This window comes from Rattus norvegicus, chromosome 4, assembly GCF_036323735.1.
Source record: "Rattus norvegicus strain BN/NHsdMcwi chromosome 4, GRCr8, whole genome shotgun sequence".
NCBI classification, from domain to species: Eukaryota; Metazoa; Chordata; class Mammalia; order Rodentia; family Muridae; genus Rattus; species Rattus norvegicus.
In genome coordinates this window covers 181,151,616-181,171,889 of record NC_086022.1, presented here as the reverse complement: position 1 = coordinate 181,171,889, position 20,274 = coordinate 181,151,616, and the positions used below count along the sequence as shown (strand labels likewise).

Here is a 20,274-nt window from a genome sequence, read left to right as displayed (position 1 = left end):
AAGAGGAGAGAGGAGAGAGGAGAGAGGAGGGAGGAGGGAGGAGGGAGGAGGGAGGAAGGAGGAGGGAGGAGAGAGGAGAGAGGAGAGAGGAGAGAGGAGGAGAGAGGAGAGAGGAGAGAGGAGGAGAGAGGAGAGAGGAGAGAGGAGAGAGGAGAGAGGAGAGAGGAGAGAGGAGAGAGGAGGAGAGAGGAGAGAGGAGAGAGGAGAGAGGAGAGAGGAGAGAGGAGAGAGGAGAGAGGAGAGAGGAGAGAGGAGGAGAGAGGAGAGAGGAGAGAGGAGGAGAGAGGAGAGAGGAGGAGAGAGGAGAGAGGAGAGAGGAGAGAGGAGAGAGGAGAGAGGAGAGAGGAGAGAGGAGAGAGGAGAGAGGAGAGAGGAGAGAGGAGAGAGGAGAGAGGAGAGAGGAGAGAGGAGAGAGGAGAGAGGAGAGAGGAGAGAGGAGAGAGGGAAACCAGGTGCAGGAACCAGGAGGCCTAAAACAGAGAGGCAAAACGGCCTGGTAACTAAATGTTTGGATTCTATAAGGAATGACAGCTGCAGAGAGGGAAGCGCAGCCTTCTGGGCTGAAGAAGTTTAGGGCAGGCAGTGTGGTATGCCAGCCAGGAGGCCCCTGTAACTGGTAGGAACTGAGGGACAGGGAGAACCAGGTGGCCAGCATCTGCTTTGAAACGTTAAATACGCATCTCAGGCATTTGTTGAGGTTTGAAATGTAATGATGACCCTTCTTGAACACGTTTTCAACCTATGATTTTGTAAGTTCCATTTTTACATATTTTTATATATTTTAACATTTCTTTAATTATAGTAGTACCCAGCCTACTTCAATTGGATGAGTCATCAGTGTCTCCAGAGGGAGAGAGAGAGAGAGAGAGAGAGAGAGAGAGAGAGAGAGAGAGAGCGAGCTGCAGAGAAGCCTCTGTTTGGAGCATGGTTACTGGAAGCAGGTTAGACAGAGCACTAACACTTAAGAACAAAAACACAGCCTGTCCACTTTGTCAATTAGCTTCACCAAAATCCAACACTTGGCCTGGGAAGATGGCTTAGGGGGCAAAGTGCTTGTCACTAAGCCCAGTGACCTAAGTTTGACCCACACAGTGCAGGAGAGAAGAGACTCTTAAATGTTGTCTCCTGACCTCTGTGTGTTTGTGGTGACCTGCCTTCCCAACACACAATAAATGAATAAGTTTTTAAAGACCCCCAAAACCTAGCTTGATGTGGTCATGCATGCCTGGGAGGCTGAGACAGGAAAATCACTGCTTGAGCCCAGACTGGACTATAAAGCAAAATCCTGTCTCAAAAAACATAAAACCTCAAACCGCCAACACTTAAAACATTTGTTCCATGAAAACTGTTACAAGGTAGGAATGAGAAGCCAATTAAAAAGTTACCTAGATACCATTTTGGTGATCTCTGATCATGTATCTCGGCGCTAACGTTCTAAGAGCATCTTCAGGAGAAGACAGTGAGAGTAATTCACTTTTAATGTAATTGTACAAAGATACCATCCATGCAGGCCTTGTCATTTCTTCAGCATTAATGATCATTCTGTCTTAAAAAAAAAATCACTGATACTCATCAGACTGAAACCAGTGAACCCAGGATTAGTCCTTTTCAAGACAGTGTAAAGGAAGCCATGGTCATCTGAAACCAGCACAAACCTACCAAGGGTCCATGGGTGAACTTCCTTTTTGACCAGTTTCTGTCCAGGAAGTGGGCACTAGCTTACAGCATTAGTAGAGTCTATGGACCATCTTTTGGGTATTTGGATGGGTTATAGTAAAGCTACTGAGAAGTAATGACTCCCTAAATCTGGAGAGAGACCATGCTTTCATGAATTTCCCTTTGTCCCCCGTAGTTAACAGTATCTTGACAAGAACACACGAAGATGTACTTTTAAAATGTCAGGGTAATGATGGCAGAGCATTAGAATCAGGTTTTAATAATTTATTTATAGTTGAAGGAAGAGGTGAAGCGAGCATCCCATACATCTCTTGACACCAGCAGGCCATCTTCAAATGCTTGTCTAACACTTACTCAATGTAAGCTCTCAGTCAGTACCTGCTGTGCTCTGCTGCTTAGGGGACAACAAAAAGTCTACTCATCATACATGCATGTTTATCTTTATGTGTACTGATGTTTTACCTGCATGTATGTCTGTGCACCACTTGCATTCCTGGTGCCTGTGGTAGCTAGAAGAGGGTGTTGGGTCCCTGGGACTGGAGTTACAGATGATTGTGAGTCACCATGTGGTGTTGGGAATTGAACGAACTCCAGTCCTCTGGAAGTAGAGCCAGCACTCTAAACTGCTGAGCCATCTCTCCAAAATAACACCTTTAAAAAAAAATTAGGGTCTTCTATGTAGCCCAGGTTAGCATTGCATTCACAGTCACCCTTCAGACTATATTTCTGCCTGGATTTGACACACTTTTCCCTTCCCTCCCCTCCTCCCCCCTCCCCCCTTCCCCCTTCCCTCCCCTCCCCTCCCCCTCCCTTTCTTTCTTTCATCCCCGTCTTCCTTCTTTCCTTTTGAAAACTATTTTGACACATGGTTGGTAGAACTTACATAGGCAAAGGGTAGACTGTATCACTGGGGTTCAGCTACGATACAGATTAACAAGATGTTTACCAGACTAAATATGAGTCACTTGTTCCCTATATTCATTGTAACAGATTGTTGTAATTGTATCAGCCTGAAGAAACACAGTTACATTTTTCCAGTTCTGGAAGCTGTTCCCAGCCCTTGCGGTGGTCCTCTGAGCTCACCTGCTGCCTCTTTCTAAAAGCTCTCCTGGTTACTGTGGGCTTCCTCAGCAAATCCAGGCCAGCGTTCCCTTCTCAAGACCCTCGATCGTGTCTACAGAGTCCTTTCTGACATTCAGTGGAATGTCTCTCCAGGATTTATGCCATGAACATCTTCAGGAAACCATTGTTCAGCCAGTACAAGGAGCAGGTAGTGGGAAGTTACTGTCAAAAGTGAAGGCATCACTAGGTACACTAACATTGTGAATGAGAGATTGCTTTGATAACATTTACTAAACATATCTATTTTATATCAACAATAAGTATAATATTACCAAAATGCAGCAGTCCAAATGATGATCGTCTAGGTGTCCCCCTAAGCTTCCCAGGTAACTGATCCATCCTTGGAGTCATGCTTTCCAATATAATCAGACATGGATGCAATCAAATATTTTTGAAGGACCTAAGAAAGGCCCCTAACTCTAACCCTAACCCCAACCCTAACCCTAACCCCAACCCCAGCACGGAATTGGAGATGTCTAATGCAGAAGAATGTCAGGAGGCAGATGTTAACTGTCCTCCCTCTTTGAAGGGACAACATAAAGTCAAACTGTGAGCTAGAAAGACCAGGAAGGTGATTCCACACCCAAGGAAGGAAGTGATGTCCACTGCATGGGTGCCATTCAGAGCTACTGAATTCTCCCTCTGTAACCAAAGGCTCTGGCACATGAAGTTTTTATGGTTCATGTGGAACCACAGCAGCTGGAAACCATGCCCAGCTCTCTTTACACTCAGCCAGGGATTCCAGCAACTCTGCGTCCCTGCCTGAGGAAGCAGCAGCAGATAAGGCCTTTGTAACTGTAGGAATGGGCTTTCTCAGGGGCTGACAGATTTATGGAGAGGCCATTTCCTCTGTTTGTCTCCTAAGGAGCTTGTGTACTTTGGATCTGCAAAGGCCTCCTTTCCCTGTGATCACATCCAGATGGATTTCAAAGAAAGGAAACAGTCTCATGGAAGTGACAATTAGCAGAATTTCCAGTGATTAATTTTTCCTTATTGTTTCCATAAATCACATCTTATCATTTCAAGATAAAGGCTTATATTTGCACAGTATATGATTTCCGTAACACCTACACTGGGCACATCCTTTCAGTCTGAGTGAAAATTAGTGTGGTGTTTGGTGCTTGTTAACCAGTTAGTACCCTTCGTCCCCACCAGCACAAGCTGCTTCCTGGAGAAAGGGCTTGTTCTGCTAATTTGCCCTTTTACAAAAAAAAGTTTTTCTTCTGTGCTCGAGTGCTCAGGTTTCTCTGTCTCTGTAGTTGCTTTGCATATTTCCTCTTCCTCCTTTTTGTGCCACTGGGGTTAAACTCAGGTCTCAGTACTCTATTGCTGACCTGTAGTCCTATCCATTTCTGTGCATTTACCATGAAATCGATCTCCTTGAGCTGCATAAGTGGCCAGAACTCACCCTGTAGCCCATAAGACTTGAACTTGGGATCTTCCTGTGTCAGCCCCTGAGTAGTTGCTGTCTTCTGTCTGCCTGTCTGTGTGTCTCACATTTTGGTTTATTGAGGTTTAAAAAAGGCAACAGCCTGTGTGTTCCCTCATCTCCTCATAGAGCCCTGTGGACATGCTTGGGCTCTTCCTCTCTGTCACTGAAAGAGTTAACCTGCAATGGTCAGTCTTTACTGTCAACTTGTCTAGATTTCAAATCGCCTAGGAGGCATGCCCATTTTGTGTTTCCGGGGTGGTCTAAGTGAGGAGTGAAAACCCACCCTGCACATGGGTGGCACCATGCCAAGGTCTGGAGTTCAGAACTGAGTAAAACAGGGAAATGGAGGTGCATGCCAGCATCTGACTCTCTCAGCTGACTGTGTGATGGGACCATGTGCGGCAAGCTTCCCCAACCCGTGGCCTGTAACTCCTCCAGCTGTGAGCCCAACTACACTCTCCATAAGTTTGTTCTTTCAGACACGTGCTCCACTATGTTCATAGCAGCCTTATTTATAATAGCCAGAACCTGGAAAGAACCCAGATGCCCTTCAGCAGAGGAATGGATACAGAAAATGTGGTACATCTACACAATGGAATATTACTCAGCTATCAAAAACAATGACTTTATGAAATTCATAGGCAAATGGAGGGAACTGGAAAATATCATCCTGTGTGAGGTAACCCAATCACAGAAAAACACACATGGTATGCACTCATTGATAAGTGGCTATTAGCCCAAATGCTTGAATTACCCTAGATGCACAGAACACATGAAACTTAAGAAGGATGACCAAAATGTGAATGCTGCACTCCTTCTTTAAAAGGGGAACAAGAAAACCCTTGGCAGGGAATAGGGAGGCAAAGATTAAAACAGAGGCAGAAGGAACACCCATTCGGAGCCTGCCCCACATGTGGCCCATACATATACAGCCACCAAACTAGATAAGATGGATGAAGCAAAGAAGTGCAGGCTGACAGGAACCGGATGTAGATCTCTCCTGAGAGACACAGCCAGAATACAGCAAATACAGAGGCGAATGCCAGCAGCAAACCACTGAACTGAGAACAGGACCCCCATTGAAGGAATCAGAAAGGACTGGAAGAGCTTGAAGGGGCTCGAGACCCCTTATGAACAACAATGCCAAGCAACCAGAGCTTCCAGGGACTAAGCCACTACCTAAAGACTATACATGGACTGACCCTAGACTCTTACCTCATAGGTAGCAATGAATATCCTAGTAAGAGCACCAGTGGAAGGGGAAGCCCTTGGTCCTGCCAAGACTGACCCCCAGTGAACATGATTGTTGGGGGGAGGGCGGTAATGGGGGGAAGATGGGGAGGGGAACACCCATAAAGAAGGGGAGGGGGAGGGGTCAGGGGGATGTTGGCCCGGAAACCGGGAAAGGGAATAACAATTGAAATGTAAATAAGAAATACTCAAGTTAATAAAGAAAAAAAGAAAAAGAAGTTTGTTCTTTTAGCCACCTGGTCAGCGATGAGAAGTGTAACTAATACATCTGCCCTGCTAGACGCCAGCCCTTCATTTGCTGTCTGGATACTTTAACACTCCCCTTGTTCTCAGCAAGATTACTCTCAACACACACATTAGTGACATCCATATTGCCTCGCTTTGAGGTCTCTTTTTAAAACCGAGGCAAAACCCACTGGAAATGTGCTTGGTCCTAAGCCCAATCTGCAGCACTGAAAGTGGGGGGGGGGGCACGTTCCCGTTCCCTCATTTTATTACTCATAGTATTTGATTCAGTTTTGTACTTTAGAAAATACCTATTTTTCAAATTTTTATGCATGTATTTTGCCTGTGTATATAATTGTATACCATACGTGTGCGGTACTCACAGAGGCCAAAAGAGGGTCTTGGATCCTCTGGTACTGTAATTAACACTCGATTTTGAGTTTCCACGTGGGTGCTGGGACTTAAACTTGAGTCCTGTGCAAGAGCAACAAGTGATGCTAACTTCTGAGCCGCCTCCCAGCCCGCTCCCCGAATTTTGTGTTTTAGGTCAGATCCTGTCTTGTAAATTTCAGTTTCTTACGTCTTAACTAAATTTATGTCACCAACTAGATCCGTCAGGCGTCTGATGTAGATCAAAATGAACTTTCACCTTTGCAGATCTCTAAGCCACTCTAACCTTGCTCCTGTTCCCCACAGCTCCTGTGACAGCCCATCCCTTTTCCTCTTGTCCATCCTGTAACTTGGGACTCCATTTGCTCACCTTTCTCCTTACTTCCAACTCTCACAACTTCCTGTCTGTTAGCATTCCTCCTAAGCTCCGCCCCACAGTTACCTGGCAACATCCAGGTGCCGGACTCTCGGTAAAAGGGGCTGCTTATCTGTTCTTCACTCTTAGTCTCTTGTCTTCTTACCGTCTTCCCTCTCTGTCCCTTCTCTCCCCTCCCCCTCTCCACTCTCCAGATATTCATGGACGGCCTCTACTACTCTCTTTTCTTTCTCCTCTCTCCCCTCCCCCTCTCTGTGTTGTTCTCTACCTCTACTCTCTCAACTCCCCTCCCCATGCCCTAAGTAAACTCTGTTTCATCCTGTACCCATCCTATGGTCGGTACCTCAGGGGGAAAGGACGCCTCAGCATGGGCCCTTCATCATACATGCCTCTACCAAACAGATCCCTGGCTTCCTTTTCTTTTTCATAAAACACAACAGTGTCCACTTTATCTCTACCCCCACCTCTAGAGTTTACAACCCTGTTGTTCTTATCTAGACTACAACAATTCCCCCTGTGTACTCTTTTTTTTAAAAAATAACCAAACATACATTTATTCAAGTGTTGTCATCTTGTGAAGATGTATTCTGATGCCTATGTTGCTTCCATTATCAAAGTGCACTTGTTCTGAACCTGTCTGGGCGTGGCCTTGGAAGTAGTCTGTGAGCTGTATCATGAGACCATCACCTCATGTTTGAAATCAGGTATGGTTTAGACTAGAGATTATCTTGAATTTATGCTTCCATTGTGACCGGCTCACCGGTGCTCCTGCCCTGTTTCTGGTTCTTCTGGTATTCCTTCTACTCAACAGTTTTGGACCATCTTATGTATATGCTGTTGTACATAGGCCAAAATATATCTGTGGATATGTGTAGATGTCCAGGCAGCAGGACATAGACTTCAGAATTCAAGCTGATGTGAAAACTGTGGGTGAAGGTTGTCATGTAATATTCAAACTTAAGGACAAAGGCTAAGATTCAAACGTTAAGGATAAAGGCTGCCGTAGGCAAATACCGGGTGGCTGGGACTTTAACACACTGTCCAAAGAATTTAGGATAATACCCTGTTCTAGGGAAGTGCTAACCGTGAAAAGGGAAGGGCCCTTAGCAGTCCCCCACCCGAGTGCCAAAGATATCTCACCATTGATGAATGTAAGGGTCAGGACTGTCCTCCACAAGTGTATAAGAAATATGTGCTTTTGTCATTCAGGGTCACCTCTGTCCTGATTACAGGGCCACCGCAGTGCACTGGGTCATCAAACCTCTTGCTTATTGTATTGTTATCCATCTCCATGTTTTCATGAGTGGGACCTCCTGGACGTAGGGCTGATTGGGTCCTACAGTCACTCAAGTTTGAGTTCTAAGACACTTTATTGTTTGGATGCTGGGGACATTGAAGGCACCAAGGAGATGGAAGTCATCAACTGGGCAAATGCTGAAGACACACGTGGAGGAGCATGCACCCCTGAAGGTTACAGAGAACTTCAACAAGAGCCATTTTGATGCATCAATGTGGGCAAAGGCAAAAGGTTCAAGAGAGAACAAGAGAAAACTAGAGACCACAAGTGGATATATGTGGATCCTCCCAGGAGACCTACTAGGGAAATGTGTTCCTCACAGAAGGTAAGCCAGGCAACTTGGCCCAGTCGCATTGGCAGGCATGTGTGGAATTGTTCTGATTTCTTCTATTTCCTGCCCAGGTATGAATCACCCCTTAGTCCAGTGCATCCACTGGAGCAAGGCTATGGGCAGAATGGGAATTTGACCTGGGAAGGATGTCTTTGCACTGGGAGAGGAGAGAAAGACTGATTAAGTGGATGGACTAATGGAACAGCTGAATGCTCAGCTGAATTCTGTGGCTCTGAACAGGGAGAGGAACTGTGGCTTCACCATTTTCTCCTGTAAGACTGGTTAGGTGTACATCTGTGGCATTGGGTTTCATCAGGGTTGGAGTTTCTCATATGAGTAACAGACAGAGAGCAAAGGGTGTGTGTAGGTTGATGTCTATACGCGGGTAAGGGCTGGCACAAGTAAGGTCAAGGCCATGATTGGACAGTAAAAAATAAGGCGGGGACAAAGCTTTTGTTAGGTGGGAGAGAAGGGGAAGGAGAAAGGAGAATCAAGACGGAGCCAAAGAACAACCCAGATCTGGGTGGTCTTGAATGGCCGTAGGTAGTTATGAATGTTTCTTAAGGGATGGAATTCTATAGTTCAATTTATCTTATCTAGGTGGGCTGTTTATATCCTTATCAATTGGTTGTGAGTTTATTGTGTGGACGTATTGTGGATTGAGAATATAACATATGAATCTGATTGATAAGCTATAGCTTATTGAGTCATGATTTCACTGGGTATTTGGGAGTTTATACTTTAACTACCAGGGGGCGGTTGTTGGGAGTGTGGGCAGAGACTGTGGCAGGGAGCTGCGCTAGGCCAGCCTCATGCTTGACTTCTAGAGCTCTAATTTTACCAGGTAGCTGGAACCAGAGAGTAAAGAGCTAGTAAAGAGCTGCCTGGAGAGATACTAACCAGAGATAAATTATGGTTAGTTCCATGTGGCCCAGAGGTACCAGAACTAACTCCAGGGACCTGGAACAGCTTGCAGACCACCTGGGTCTAAGCATACTTGGGAGCAATGTGGGGCCAGAGAGATAAAAGTACCCCAAAGTGTCATGTGGCCCTAGGGTGCCGGGACTAGCCCGGGATTAAAAAAAATACATTTTTTAAAATATTTACCGCAACAGGTGTGAGTGTGGTGATGGGCTCCAATCACACCGAAGAGGAAGAGAAGCAGGACACAGGAAAGGCAGACTCTTTGCAATGATTCATCAGTCAGTGGAATTATGGGAGTGGAAAGCAGAGTTAGAACAGAGAGCTGTGCAGGTGGCAGGCACCAAGGGAGCTGTGGGAGGCTCACACGAGGGGCTGTGCTCATGGACAGATGAAGTAGGGACGGGAGTGAGATTGAGTAAGAGGTTGGGGATATGAGAACGATCTGTAGTGGGCAGTTCTGATGTTGAGGTCCTGTTCCCCAATTGGTTCTTGATCTGTCAGTAAAGAAAACCATAGACCAATTTCTGGGCAGAAGGGATAGGCAGGACTTCTGGGTTCTTGGAGGCAGGCAGGGAGATTTGAGAAAGAACAGGGCTCATCAGGCTTTGGGAGAGAACTAAGAGCCATGTGAGATCTCAAAACAGAGTGGCCATACAAGTCGCTCCTATAGGTGGATGATTAGGGAAGTTGAGCAACTGAAGTTTAGGGCAGGTGGGAGAAGGAGAGATAAGAAATTGATAAGAGCATGTTTTCCAGGCGGGGGATGGTAACACCCAGCAATTGTGCCAAGAAAGCAAGTTGAAAAGAAATAACTGAGTGTGTGTCTTTTATCCAAGGATTCAAGGGAAGCCAGGTGAGGGCTGGCAGTGCGGTCACTTCCCTGAGCAATGGCGGGTAGAGCAAACTACACGCTACAACTATCCCTTACCTATGGGCACTGAGAGTTTTATGACTCAGAAAGTGCTTGAAGAGGAGTGGTGAGCCAGGAGACCAGCCTTGGGGAACTGAGAGGGATGTCTCAGGGATTGGTGGAGGTATACGGCAAGGGCAAGCCGATGACGTGGAACAGTCAGTCAAGTGCATAATAGCAGAACTCAGGCCCCAATGAGCTCAGGGCATGGCAGTGCACGCCTACAATCCCAGCACTCAGGAAACTGAGGCAAGTGAATCTCTGTGAGTTTGAGGTTAGCTTGGTCAATGGAGTGAGTTCCAAGACATCCAGGACTATAGAGTGAAATCTTGTCTCAGGGGGAAAAAAAGAGACAAGGCTATGACAGCGGCAGGTCTCCTACAGAGGCAGAAATGGGACAACGATTGCTCTCAGACTTCATCAAGCATCAGGGTCCTTGAGTGATTAGTCAAATGACAGGTTGCCAGTCCCCATCAGTTTCTGCTACATTTGAGCTGAGGCCAACAATTCACACCTCTGACCAGTGTCCTGGTGCTACTGGTGTTGATACTCAGAACACTTGGCTTTTGTTCTCTGAGACTGGGTCTTGCTCTGTAGCCCCGGGTGTTCCCAAACTCACTATATATATGTCCAGGTTGGGCTTGAACCTGTGACAATCTTTTAAAAGAGTACATCTATCTATCTATCTATCTATCTATCTATCTATCTATCTATCTATCTATCTATCTATCTATCTATATTTATATGTGTGGGGTGTGGGCATGAGTGATTGTGAGCAGGTGGAGATCAGAGGACAACTTATGGGAGTTGGTTCCCTCATTCCCCCCCAGCGCCCCCCCCCCCATACACAAATGGATCCCAGTCTTCAGGTCATCAGGCTTGACTGTATAGCTTTGTTTGCTCAACCTCCGGCTGGCCTGCTGGCAGGCTTCTTGACTATGCCTCCTCAGTGCTGGAGTGTGTGTGCCACAATAGCCAGTTAGAAACCATTCCGAGAGGTAATGTACTGAGAAAATTCGCAAGAGGAAGGAACCACTTCCTGGAGAGATTCAGGCATGCCAGTGGAGATCAAGACAACCCTGTGGCATGTGCTGATTCAGCAGAAAAGAAGCCACACCCCTTATTTGTTCTATGGGAGGCTGTGTTCTGCGCTTCCTTGTGGCATTGTCCCTTCCCTGCAAGGTTGCTGCTGGCTCCTTCCACCCTTTTGGCTGACAATGGTTAACTTGCTGCCTGGTGATTTTGCAGGCTGAGCTGAGCCTGGTGGCTGTCCTGATTGACTTGGCAGAGCCTGGCCTGCTCCAGTCCTCTTGGAATTTCCCCCTTTTCTCTGTCTGGACTGTGGTCTAGCAGATGAGGAGGTCATTCTGTCCTTCATTACAATTGGAGAAGATCCACTCACAGGGAGCAGTGGTAGCCCCAGGGGTCTCCCATTCTTACCCCGTCACATACTCTGTTCGCATCTAGACGACAGGAGAGGATGCTTCAGGCACCAGGTCTATGCTGTTTTACACGATGTCACCCCCTTTCCTTTCCACCAGTTTTCAAGTATGGAGATTGCTTGAGAGGTTACCCCCTCTACAAACTCTAAATCCTAACTGGTTCTCTGCTTTGCCCAAATCACCTTCGACTCCCAGTAGGAGGCAGATATTGCCTCCAGCTGCTTCCCTCACCTCCCATTTACCCTGGTCTCTAACTGTGCTTCATGCAATACAGGGCTCACAATCCTGTATCTGGTCCACGTTGGAATCTCTCAAACTGAGTCTTACAAACAATCCGTGTCACAGGGGATGGGGAGATGGCTCAGCAGGTCAAAGTGAATACCGCTCTTGCAGAGGACCCAAATTCAGTTCCTGTGTCCACACTATGCACCTGTGACTTCAGTTTCAGGGTATCATGTGACACTGTTCCTGAGGAGTTACGAATAACCATCTAATCACCCCAAATAGGAAACCAGTGACTGACACTTCAAAGAAAGGATACCACTAAGTACAACTTGGTGAGTCAATGAGTCTCACTGGGGTTCTTATGGAAGTATGGGCGAGGAGGTACTTATAGGAGCAGAAATGACTCAAAGATAGCTACATTACCCAAAGCCCACCCCAGCCTGGGTGACAGCTCACAAAAGCTGGATACCTGGAGGGCACTGCACAGCCTACAGGGAGATCAATAGCTGGAAAGTTTTTTCCAGGCAGTTTAGTAGATCTGAGCCACTTCTAGGTAGCTGGGTTGTCTAAGAGTATCTCTTAGGGGTTCTACTGCTGTATACACTTGAAGAGAGAGGGACCTAGTGAATCCTGTCAGTTTTAGGAACTTCTTGAAGCTTCTGAGTTGTTTACTTTCTAAGCTTTATGAATTCCCCTGCAGGATGCAATGTTTCACTTTCCTTTAGAACAATGGTTCTCAACCCATGAGTTGCAACCCTTTTGGCAAACTCCTATCTCCAAAAAATTTACATTACTATTTATAATACCAGCAAAATTACAGATATGAAGTAGCAACAAAAATAATTTTGTGGTTGGGGGGGTCACTGCATCATAGGAACTGTATTAAAGGGGTGCAGCATTAGGAAAGTGAGAGCCACTGCTTTAGAACATCTGGTGTCTTCGTAAGTTTCCCTCTAAGAAGGAAGTTTTTATCTAGGAGAAAACTGGAACAAAACAAGGGGATATGATACCCTCTTCTGGACTCTGCAGACACCTGCACAACCTCCCCCACCCAAGACCACCACACTAAATCTTTTTAAAAAAGAGAGTCCATGGTAGATTAATAAGTAGGTTTTTTTCTTTCTTATTGGTCATCTTAGTCCATTTTTATTGTGATGATAGGATACCCAAGCCTGGGTATTCTTAAAGGAAAGGAGGGCTGTTAAGGTTACAACTCCATAGGTACAGAGTCCAACGTTGGGTGGCTGCTGGTGAGGCCTCTGCTGCTCCAGGCATGGCAGCAAGTGGGAGTACATGACTATAGCAAAGTTAGGAAATGAAACTGATCAGATGTTCTTGAGATAACTCACCCACTCCTACGGGAACTACGTGAATCTCTCCATGAGGGTGGAGTCTCTATGCTCCAAATACCTCTCAAAGACCCTCAGAGCACTGCTACAAAGTAAGTTCACTAGGGACAAACCACATGCAAACCACTGTGTTGGTGTGAGGATGAATGTTACAGCCAATAAAGAGTGACTCCATAAGACATGGCATTTCCAAGGCACACGCAAGATGGCTCAGTGAGTAATGGCAATGGCTATCAAGCCTAATTGACCTGAGTTCAATCCTTTCATCTCATATGGTGTGTTCTGATTAGTTATTATTATGAACTCAACACACACTAGAGACACTTGGGAAAAGAGAATATCAATAGAGGGGTTGCCTCAGTCAGATTGGCTCTGGGCATATTTATAAGAGCTTGTTTTGTTGCTAGTTGATGTAGGAGTGCCCAGCCTACTGTGGGTGGAACCATTCCTACGCAGGTGGTCTATCTGAGGAAGCTAGCTGAGCATGGGCCAGTGTGAGAGGGAGTAGGATAGTGTTCCTTTGTAGTTTCTGCTTCAGTTCCTTTATGAGCTCCAATCTGACTTCTCTCCAGGATGAATTGTGATCTAGAAGTGTAAGCCAAATAACCCCTTTCCCCCCAAGATGCTTTTGGTTATGGTATTCTTCACAGCCACAAAGAGGAAACTAACATGAAGGATGGTGAGAACAGAGGATCCCAAGTTCTCTGCTCCGTCCACATGTGCATCATGGCATGTGCCTGCCCCCACATGTACACAAAAGCAATACATACTGTACACCTACTGTATACAATCTCATACTGCTCATGTCAGCCTTGAGGTTATGTTAATATATATAATAAGAAAAATTTGTTTCCACATAGTTCAGAGAAGATTTAAAATCTTCTTTGACAAATATATTGTGCATGTATATACATGGATAGAGACTGTTTAAAAGATTCATGAAGATGAGGAGAGGCCTTGTTTTTGTAAAGATAGTGCTGTGCTTTTCTATTGAATCGTTATTTCCTATTTTTCTATTGCAAAATGACTTATTTGTATGTTATCAGAAGTAAGGCAGAGTTATTACAAATAGGATTACATAGTCCCCCTTTATTGATGGGGGAATGTGGTCCAAAGATCCTGAAACTGTGGATACTGCAGAACCCAGTGCTAACCATGTTGTGTGTTTTCTTATACATACATACCCATGATAGGTTTAATCTATGCAGAGTAAGAAATTAACATTATGACAAAATAAGAACATCGTAATAGTATGCTGTAATGGAAGCTTCTGTTCTTTATTTTCCAACACTAATGGGCCTTTGGTACCTGGTCCTGTAGCAGACACAAACCCTGGTAAAGGAAAATTACTATGCTCAGAAACAGATTGGCATCTGATGCAACAGGGAAAATGGAGGGTGGAGAGGTTAGGATTCACAGATGAGTCACCTCATTTATATGGTTCTTTGTGTTTTTTTTTCTATTTGTCAAAAATGAAAAAAAAAAGATATCCATCTAGGTGTGGAGATGCTATCCAGTTTGGGAGTGTTCCGTTTGCAAAATCAATAGGAAAATTAGGCCCAAAACAAAACAACAAAACAGAAATATAAAAACAGATCGCAAACTCAAGAGTGTGGCTGTTTCAGAATATCTCGGATCATCCAGAGAGTTTCTCATTTTTCAACTCACTTGCATTTTGGTAAACATTAAGAGAAACATCTAAATGATTATAGATTTTACTTTCTTCATATATGCAATAAGTTTTAAAAATTAGTTGGGAATTATGTATAGAAATAAGTACTATACTGTTGCTATGGTGTGGACATTCTATTGAGGGAGTCATTTCCTAAGCAGACTTGAGCTGCATCAAGTTCAAGATTGTCTCTTCCTTTTCATTTCTCCCAGAAACAGCCTCTGCTCGCACACTGCATGAAGAAGTCATTTCCAGTTCATCTGGAGTAGTCCTGTGGCTCAAGCAGTAAGAGTTAGAAAACCTTTCCCTGAAAGGCTGATGCTGGCATTGTAGAGCATCTGCCAAATTTACAAAATTTGTTACAAATTTATCTGGTAGCTTCCTTCAGATTATATAAAGTATAACAATGTAGCCTCTGGAATAAAACAATGTAGCGTCTGGTAATAAAAGTCCAATGTAAGAAAGTCCTTTGTTAGCTGGAAGGAATGATGAAAATCTCAATGTGAGTGGCAGCTGCAGTCTGTTAGATGGCTTTTTCAGGTGACACCAGGAGGTTGGCAATAAGTGAGGGAGTGCGATTTATTTTTATGTCTTGAGAACTGCCGTTGTAGAAATAAATTCTCGATCCAGTCACATACAACATTGACTGTTATCTACCCTGTTTTTGGATGATACAGTCACGATTCCCCTCCTCATGATAACTGCAGGGGTGTAGTTCTACTGAATGCCATAATAACGGAAAATTCTAAACACTCCACAGTGTGATGAGTGAAGAGATGAGGTGTGTGTGTGTGTGTGTGTGTGTGTGTGTGTGTGTGTGTGTGTGTGTCCGTTAAGGGTCTATACTTAATATTAAGGCTTGGAGAATTAAGTCTATCTCTGAAGACTTTGTCAGGTGCTGGCACAAGTTAGCTGAGGGCTAGAGAGGTGGCTCAGTGGTTAAGAGCACTGGCTGTTCCTGCATTGAACCTGAATTCCATTCCCAGCACACATACCCTCACACATGCACGCACATACCCACACATACACACAAACCCATGCATACGCATAAATAAAAATCAGTCTGGAAAGGAAAGAGAGAAAAACAGTCATGAGTAATCCATAGCTGACAATGGGTGGAGCTTATCGATTTGATAATTACTGTCATATCCTTCTCTCCAGTCTTTGTAAAAACAGTCTTATCTAAGTAACAGCTACTGTCCTCAGAAAGCAAGAGGCCAGTGAACTGTGTGCTTTTGTGCCAACTATTTAAAATGTAAACAAAACCAAAATACAAAGCAAAAGGGTGAACATTCTTCTTCTTTCTTTTGTTTTCTTTTTATTTGGGACAGTGTCTCATGTGGTTGAATTCCTTTCAAACTGTGAAGCCCAGGCTGGCCTTGAACTCATGATCCTCCCATCTTCACTCCCCACCCCAAGTGCTGGGGTTATTGTTTCTATAGCTTTTAAATGTTGTTGTCTTTTTTAGAAGTCATAAGACATATTTATTAAGGTTGCCTAACCAAAATAATATTGATTATAAAAGTTTGCACAGCGAAGCATTCATTTGACTTTGAGATAGATCGTGGAAACAAACAATAAGTATATTACATTTTTGAAAGTAAAATATTATTCACAGAAATGCCAAACCTCATTAATTAGCTTTTGAATTTCAATAGTTTTTTTTAATATTTTTAACTTGAAAGTATTAGGTGCTCCTGAATTATAATACAAGCCAGTCAAGACTGCCTTCCTATGTTTGATGGTCTGTGTTAGTTATGAGATGCCTTTAACTATAGGTACCATGGTTCTGATGTGGTTTGTCCTCCAGAGGTCTGCTCTAAGGGGGCAGATGTGAGAGGTAGGTGGGGCCTAGGGGATCACGCCTGCAGAATGAAGTAGTATAGTTCTGGGGAGGGCTTACCTCATGTGTTTAGCCTTTTCTATATCAGTCCTGTTTTTCTTTCCAGTTCTCTGTCATGTCACGATGCAGCCAAACTTGCCCTCTCAAGAAGCCAGATGGGTGGAGCCATCAGATCCTGAACCTCTGGCTTCAAACTGTGAGCTAACTAAAGATCTCTGTGCTGTAAAATACCCAGCATTGTCATACATTTTGTCATAGCAGCACACAGTGGAATATACTGTAATTTTAGCCATACGTGCACTTTAGAGGGCAGGAATCATGAGTATGACAACCATGGGAAATCCAGGGGCCTCATTTTTCTTGGGAAGCCAAAAGGGTCAAATTTAACATTTTGTTAAAAAAAAAAAAAAACAAGAAGAGAGAGAATACCAGTTTTAGCAATGGGGAAAACTTTGCCTTCTCTCACTTGGGTAGCTCCCACTTCAGGGGCACTATGTCTTAAGAGCATATCTTATACTCCTTTCTAATGCATACCATGCACAAAGGAACCTTTTCTTTCCCTCAGTGCCTGACTGTGCAGGGCTTCCAAATGCCCTTTTCTCCCTAGGGATTACTTAGGCCAAGCTCCTTGTAGGCACATACAGTTTTGTCTTGTATAAATGTCCCTTAGGGTGCTTGGCACATCCTGGATGCTCAGTCAATATTTGCTGAGTTAGCACAGTGACCACAGTACATCCCATTTCTTAAATAACCAGTGGCGGCTTAACACATTTAAACCACCCCTGTTTGCGTGCTTTATGAGAGCAAGTTGGAAAGACGACAGCACCTCTAGGTTTGTTTCTGGGTCAAGCGCTCCTCGGCTATGAATTGATTCAGTGGTGGAGGAAAAAGAGAAACAAATGGTGTAAGATAACATCAGGGAGGCTCTGTGGTTCTTTTTCTTGTCATTGAGACGGAGTAACCCACAAAAACAACTCAGGGGTTGCTTGACTCATGGTTTTCAGGGCTTACAATCCACCATGGCGGAGAAGCCTTGCCAGAGCTTACAGCTGTGTCTTGATGGATCAGAAATCATCGAGGAGAGAGGAAGCCCTCAAGGCTATAAACCACAAGGCTGGCCCCAGATACTTGTATTGCTAGACCTGCTCCCTCCCTGACTAGCACCAACCGTGGAGACTAAATGTTCAAACTCATGGGGGGTGTGTTGGGGAGACATTTCACACTCATAATGTAACATTTAGTTGGGGGTTAGGGAGAAAGCTGATGCTTCCGCTATTCGTAGGGGCAAGAAATGAGTGGATATTCAGAAGTGGACCAGCGTGGCTACATCTGCAACTGTGACTGACCAAAGCCATACAACACAGAACCATGAGTGATGGAGGCAGTGGCCGGTGCAGTATGGTGGGATGTGTGGCCAGCAGGGATGAGGGGTAGGGAGTCCCATTGCTGAGATCTTTTCTCCCGTTTTCCCATCCTTTGCCTAAGAATTGGCTGACAAGTGTATCAGCAAACGGAAAAGACTTAGCTCAGTGTTGTTAGCAGAAAATACTAGTAACTTAACACTGCGAGAATACCATGCAAAGTGAGTTGGTAACACGGCTGCCGAAAAACCAACATGGCGGATCTTTACATAAATATGTGTACACCTACAAATGGAGGGGATGCTAAGTATAAATATTTTTCTTTTTATAAATATGATAGCGATATAATTTTGTTAATTAGAAATTTCGTCGCATTTATTTGCCATGGCATAGATTTGGAGGTCAGAGGACAACTTGTGGGAGTGGCTTCTCTTCCACAGTGTGGGACCTGGGGATGAACTCAGGACATCAGGCTTGACAGTGCCTTCACCTACTGAGCCATCTTGGGGGCTCCTTGATGTATAATCAGAAATAAGAGGCGATTACAGGATGACTTAGGAGGCTGTGGTGGTTGATATGGATTTTCAACTTGACAGGGTCTAGAATCACCAAGATTCAAAGTCTGGACGTCTGGGAAGGAGTTTCCACATTAGGTTAACTGAGGCAGGATCACCACCGTTGCTTGTACTGGGGTCCCCAGCTGCAAAAAGAAAAAAGAGAACGCCGAGGATGAGAATTCACTTTGCTCTGCTTCATTGTGACCATCCGCTTCGTCTCTAGCCACGATGCTTTCTCCTCCACTGCCCTCTGACCAGAGACCCCGCTAGACCCTTCCTCCACCACACCCTCCGGGAACCCACTCCACTCTTCCTCCACTGCACCCTCTGACCCAGGACCGGACTAGACTTTGTCCACCACGCTCTCTGGCCGGGGACCCGACAGGACCCTTCCTCCCTCCGATTGCATTTGTCAGGCCTTTTGTCAGAGCCACAAGAAGACTGATAGATTCCAGCTACATGGAGCACTAGGGCTCATGATAGGAGTCATGCTTTCCTGGAGAATGCCCTCCAATCTCCTCCACCCACCTATCCCTTTGTTCCTCACAATGTTGTCGTCACTGTGACAAGGACAGGCTCCTCAGGTCCAGGAGGAAGTGGGTGTAAGAAACCTGGTGTCCCATTGTCTCCGTGTACAGACATCTTAGTGGAAGTGACGCCTGAAGTAGGTGTCTTATCCTTGGGAGAAAGAAAAGTCTTGTGGAGTGGCTGTGAAAAGAGGTCTTTTGAAAGGAGAATTTTTTTTCCCATCTACCATGGGCCTCTATTTAACAGGAAAAATAGCAGACAAGATTCACACTCGTCTTGTAACATTCGTTGTTGCGAGTGGATGGGTGCGTTTGGGAACATTTGGGAAATTGAGATGAGGCCCACATATTTGCCTATCATCTGTAGACAATTCCTGCTTAAAAGAGGTGAGCATTTTATCTCTCTGCCAGCATTTGGCATTTTTTGGTAGAAGCGTTCAATGTGGCACCTGCCCTGCTTTGATTAACAGAGATATAATCCAAAGGAAGCAGAATCTCTCTCTGCTCAGTCTCACCCTGTACCTAAGGCCAGAGCCTTCCTTCAGGGGCAGCGCACTCTCTCCTGGAATGAGGTACCTAGAAGCAAGCAGACCCCAAACACTGATAAGGTTGTCATGGAGAGTTACATTCCAATCTCAGCCTCTGCTAAGATGGGTGGATTCCAAGTGTAGCAGGCCTCATGAATTTCTGCATACACTCTTTCCTTGGAGACGTCCTGAAAGATGAGATAAACGGCTGAGAAGCTGTGTGTGTATAGGCTCTGTTGGGTTTCACTGAGAACATGAGAGGTCTCCCCTCTCCTCCCTGCCCAATGTTTATAGGGACAGGTTCTCATATAACTAGAGCTGTAGCACAAAAGTTTTCAAAACGTACTCTTAATAACAGTTCTTAAACACTTTAACCTCCCTTCTAGCCCACCACCCATCAGAGGCAGTGGGAAAGAAATGTTAATATGATATGGGGGAATCGGACCTGTTTCGAAAGGTTCTTTGGAGTAAATCCCATCTGTGTTGTCAGGGAATCAGCAGTTCAGTTCACAGGAGTCAGCAGCGGCAGCTCGATCCACTCGCAAACACCTCACGGATACACCAGCAGTCCAGTTCGGTAGAGACGGCAGTGGCATGACCTAGTAGGGACAGCCAGGCCTCGGGCAAATCGGCAGGAGCCAGCGGGAGGAATTAGGACCACCGGGATACCAGAGAAGTTCTTGGCTGTGCCTTTCTCAGGGACACGAAGAGACCGAGGAGACAAGAAGAGTTGTAAAGCTAGCTCTTTAGGAAAGCAAACCCTTCTTATAGTCTGTTGAGTCCTACTTATACCCCCTCCAAACATCACGTGTCCTCCATGGGTCTTGCCTCAGCAT

At 45.1% G+C, this 20,274-nt stretch overlaps 1 protein-coding gene and 1 long non-coding RNA gene across 7 annotated transcripts in view; one reads left to right on the top strand and one right to left on the bottom strand.

Moving 5' to 3' along the window:
• Window positions 1–1,320: 1,320 nt before the first annotated feature.
• On the bottom strand, window positions 1,321–6,504 carry LOC134486659 (uncharacterized). Of its 2 annotated transcripts, none has more exons than XR_010066000.1 (3): window positions 6,468–6,504; window positions 2,761–2,961; window positions 1,321–2,328 (listed from the first exon to the last, which is right to left on the bottom strand). It is a non-coding gene; the product is annotated as an uncharacterized LOC134486659 (long non-coding RNA). The 2 variants fall into 2 exon arrangements; XR_010065999.1 differs by lacking the exon at window positions 6,468–6,504 and adding an exon at window positions 6,091–6,453.
• A 24-nt stretch (window positions 6,505–6,528) lies between these two features.
• Window positions 6,529–20,274, top strand: part of Itpr2 (inositol 1,4,5-trisphosphate receptor, type 2) — a 406,037-nt gene continuing 392,291 nt past the window's right edge. The window contains exons 1-4 of one of the 5 annotated variants that reach the window (XM_039108430.2): window positions 6,575–7,177; window positions 7,683–8,095; window positions 11,820–11,934; window positions 16,573–16,662. Coding sequence is in view for 3 of the 5 variants with exons in the window: in XM_039108425.1 (XP_038964353.1) it covers window positions 7,854–8,095 (242 nt within the window). In the remaining 2 variants the exon portion in view is untranslated. The other 4 variants (XM_039108425.1, XM_063286748.1, XM_039108429.2 and 1 more) reach the window with 4 other exon arrangements.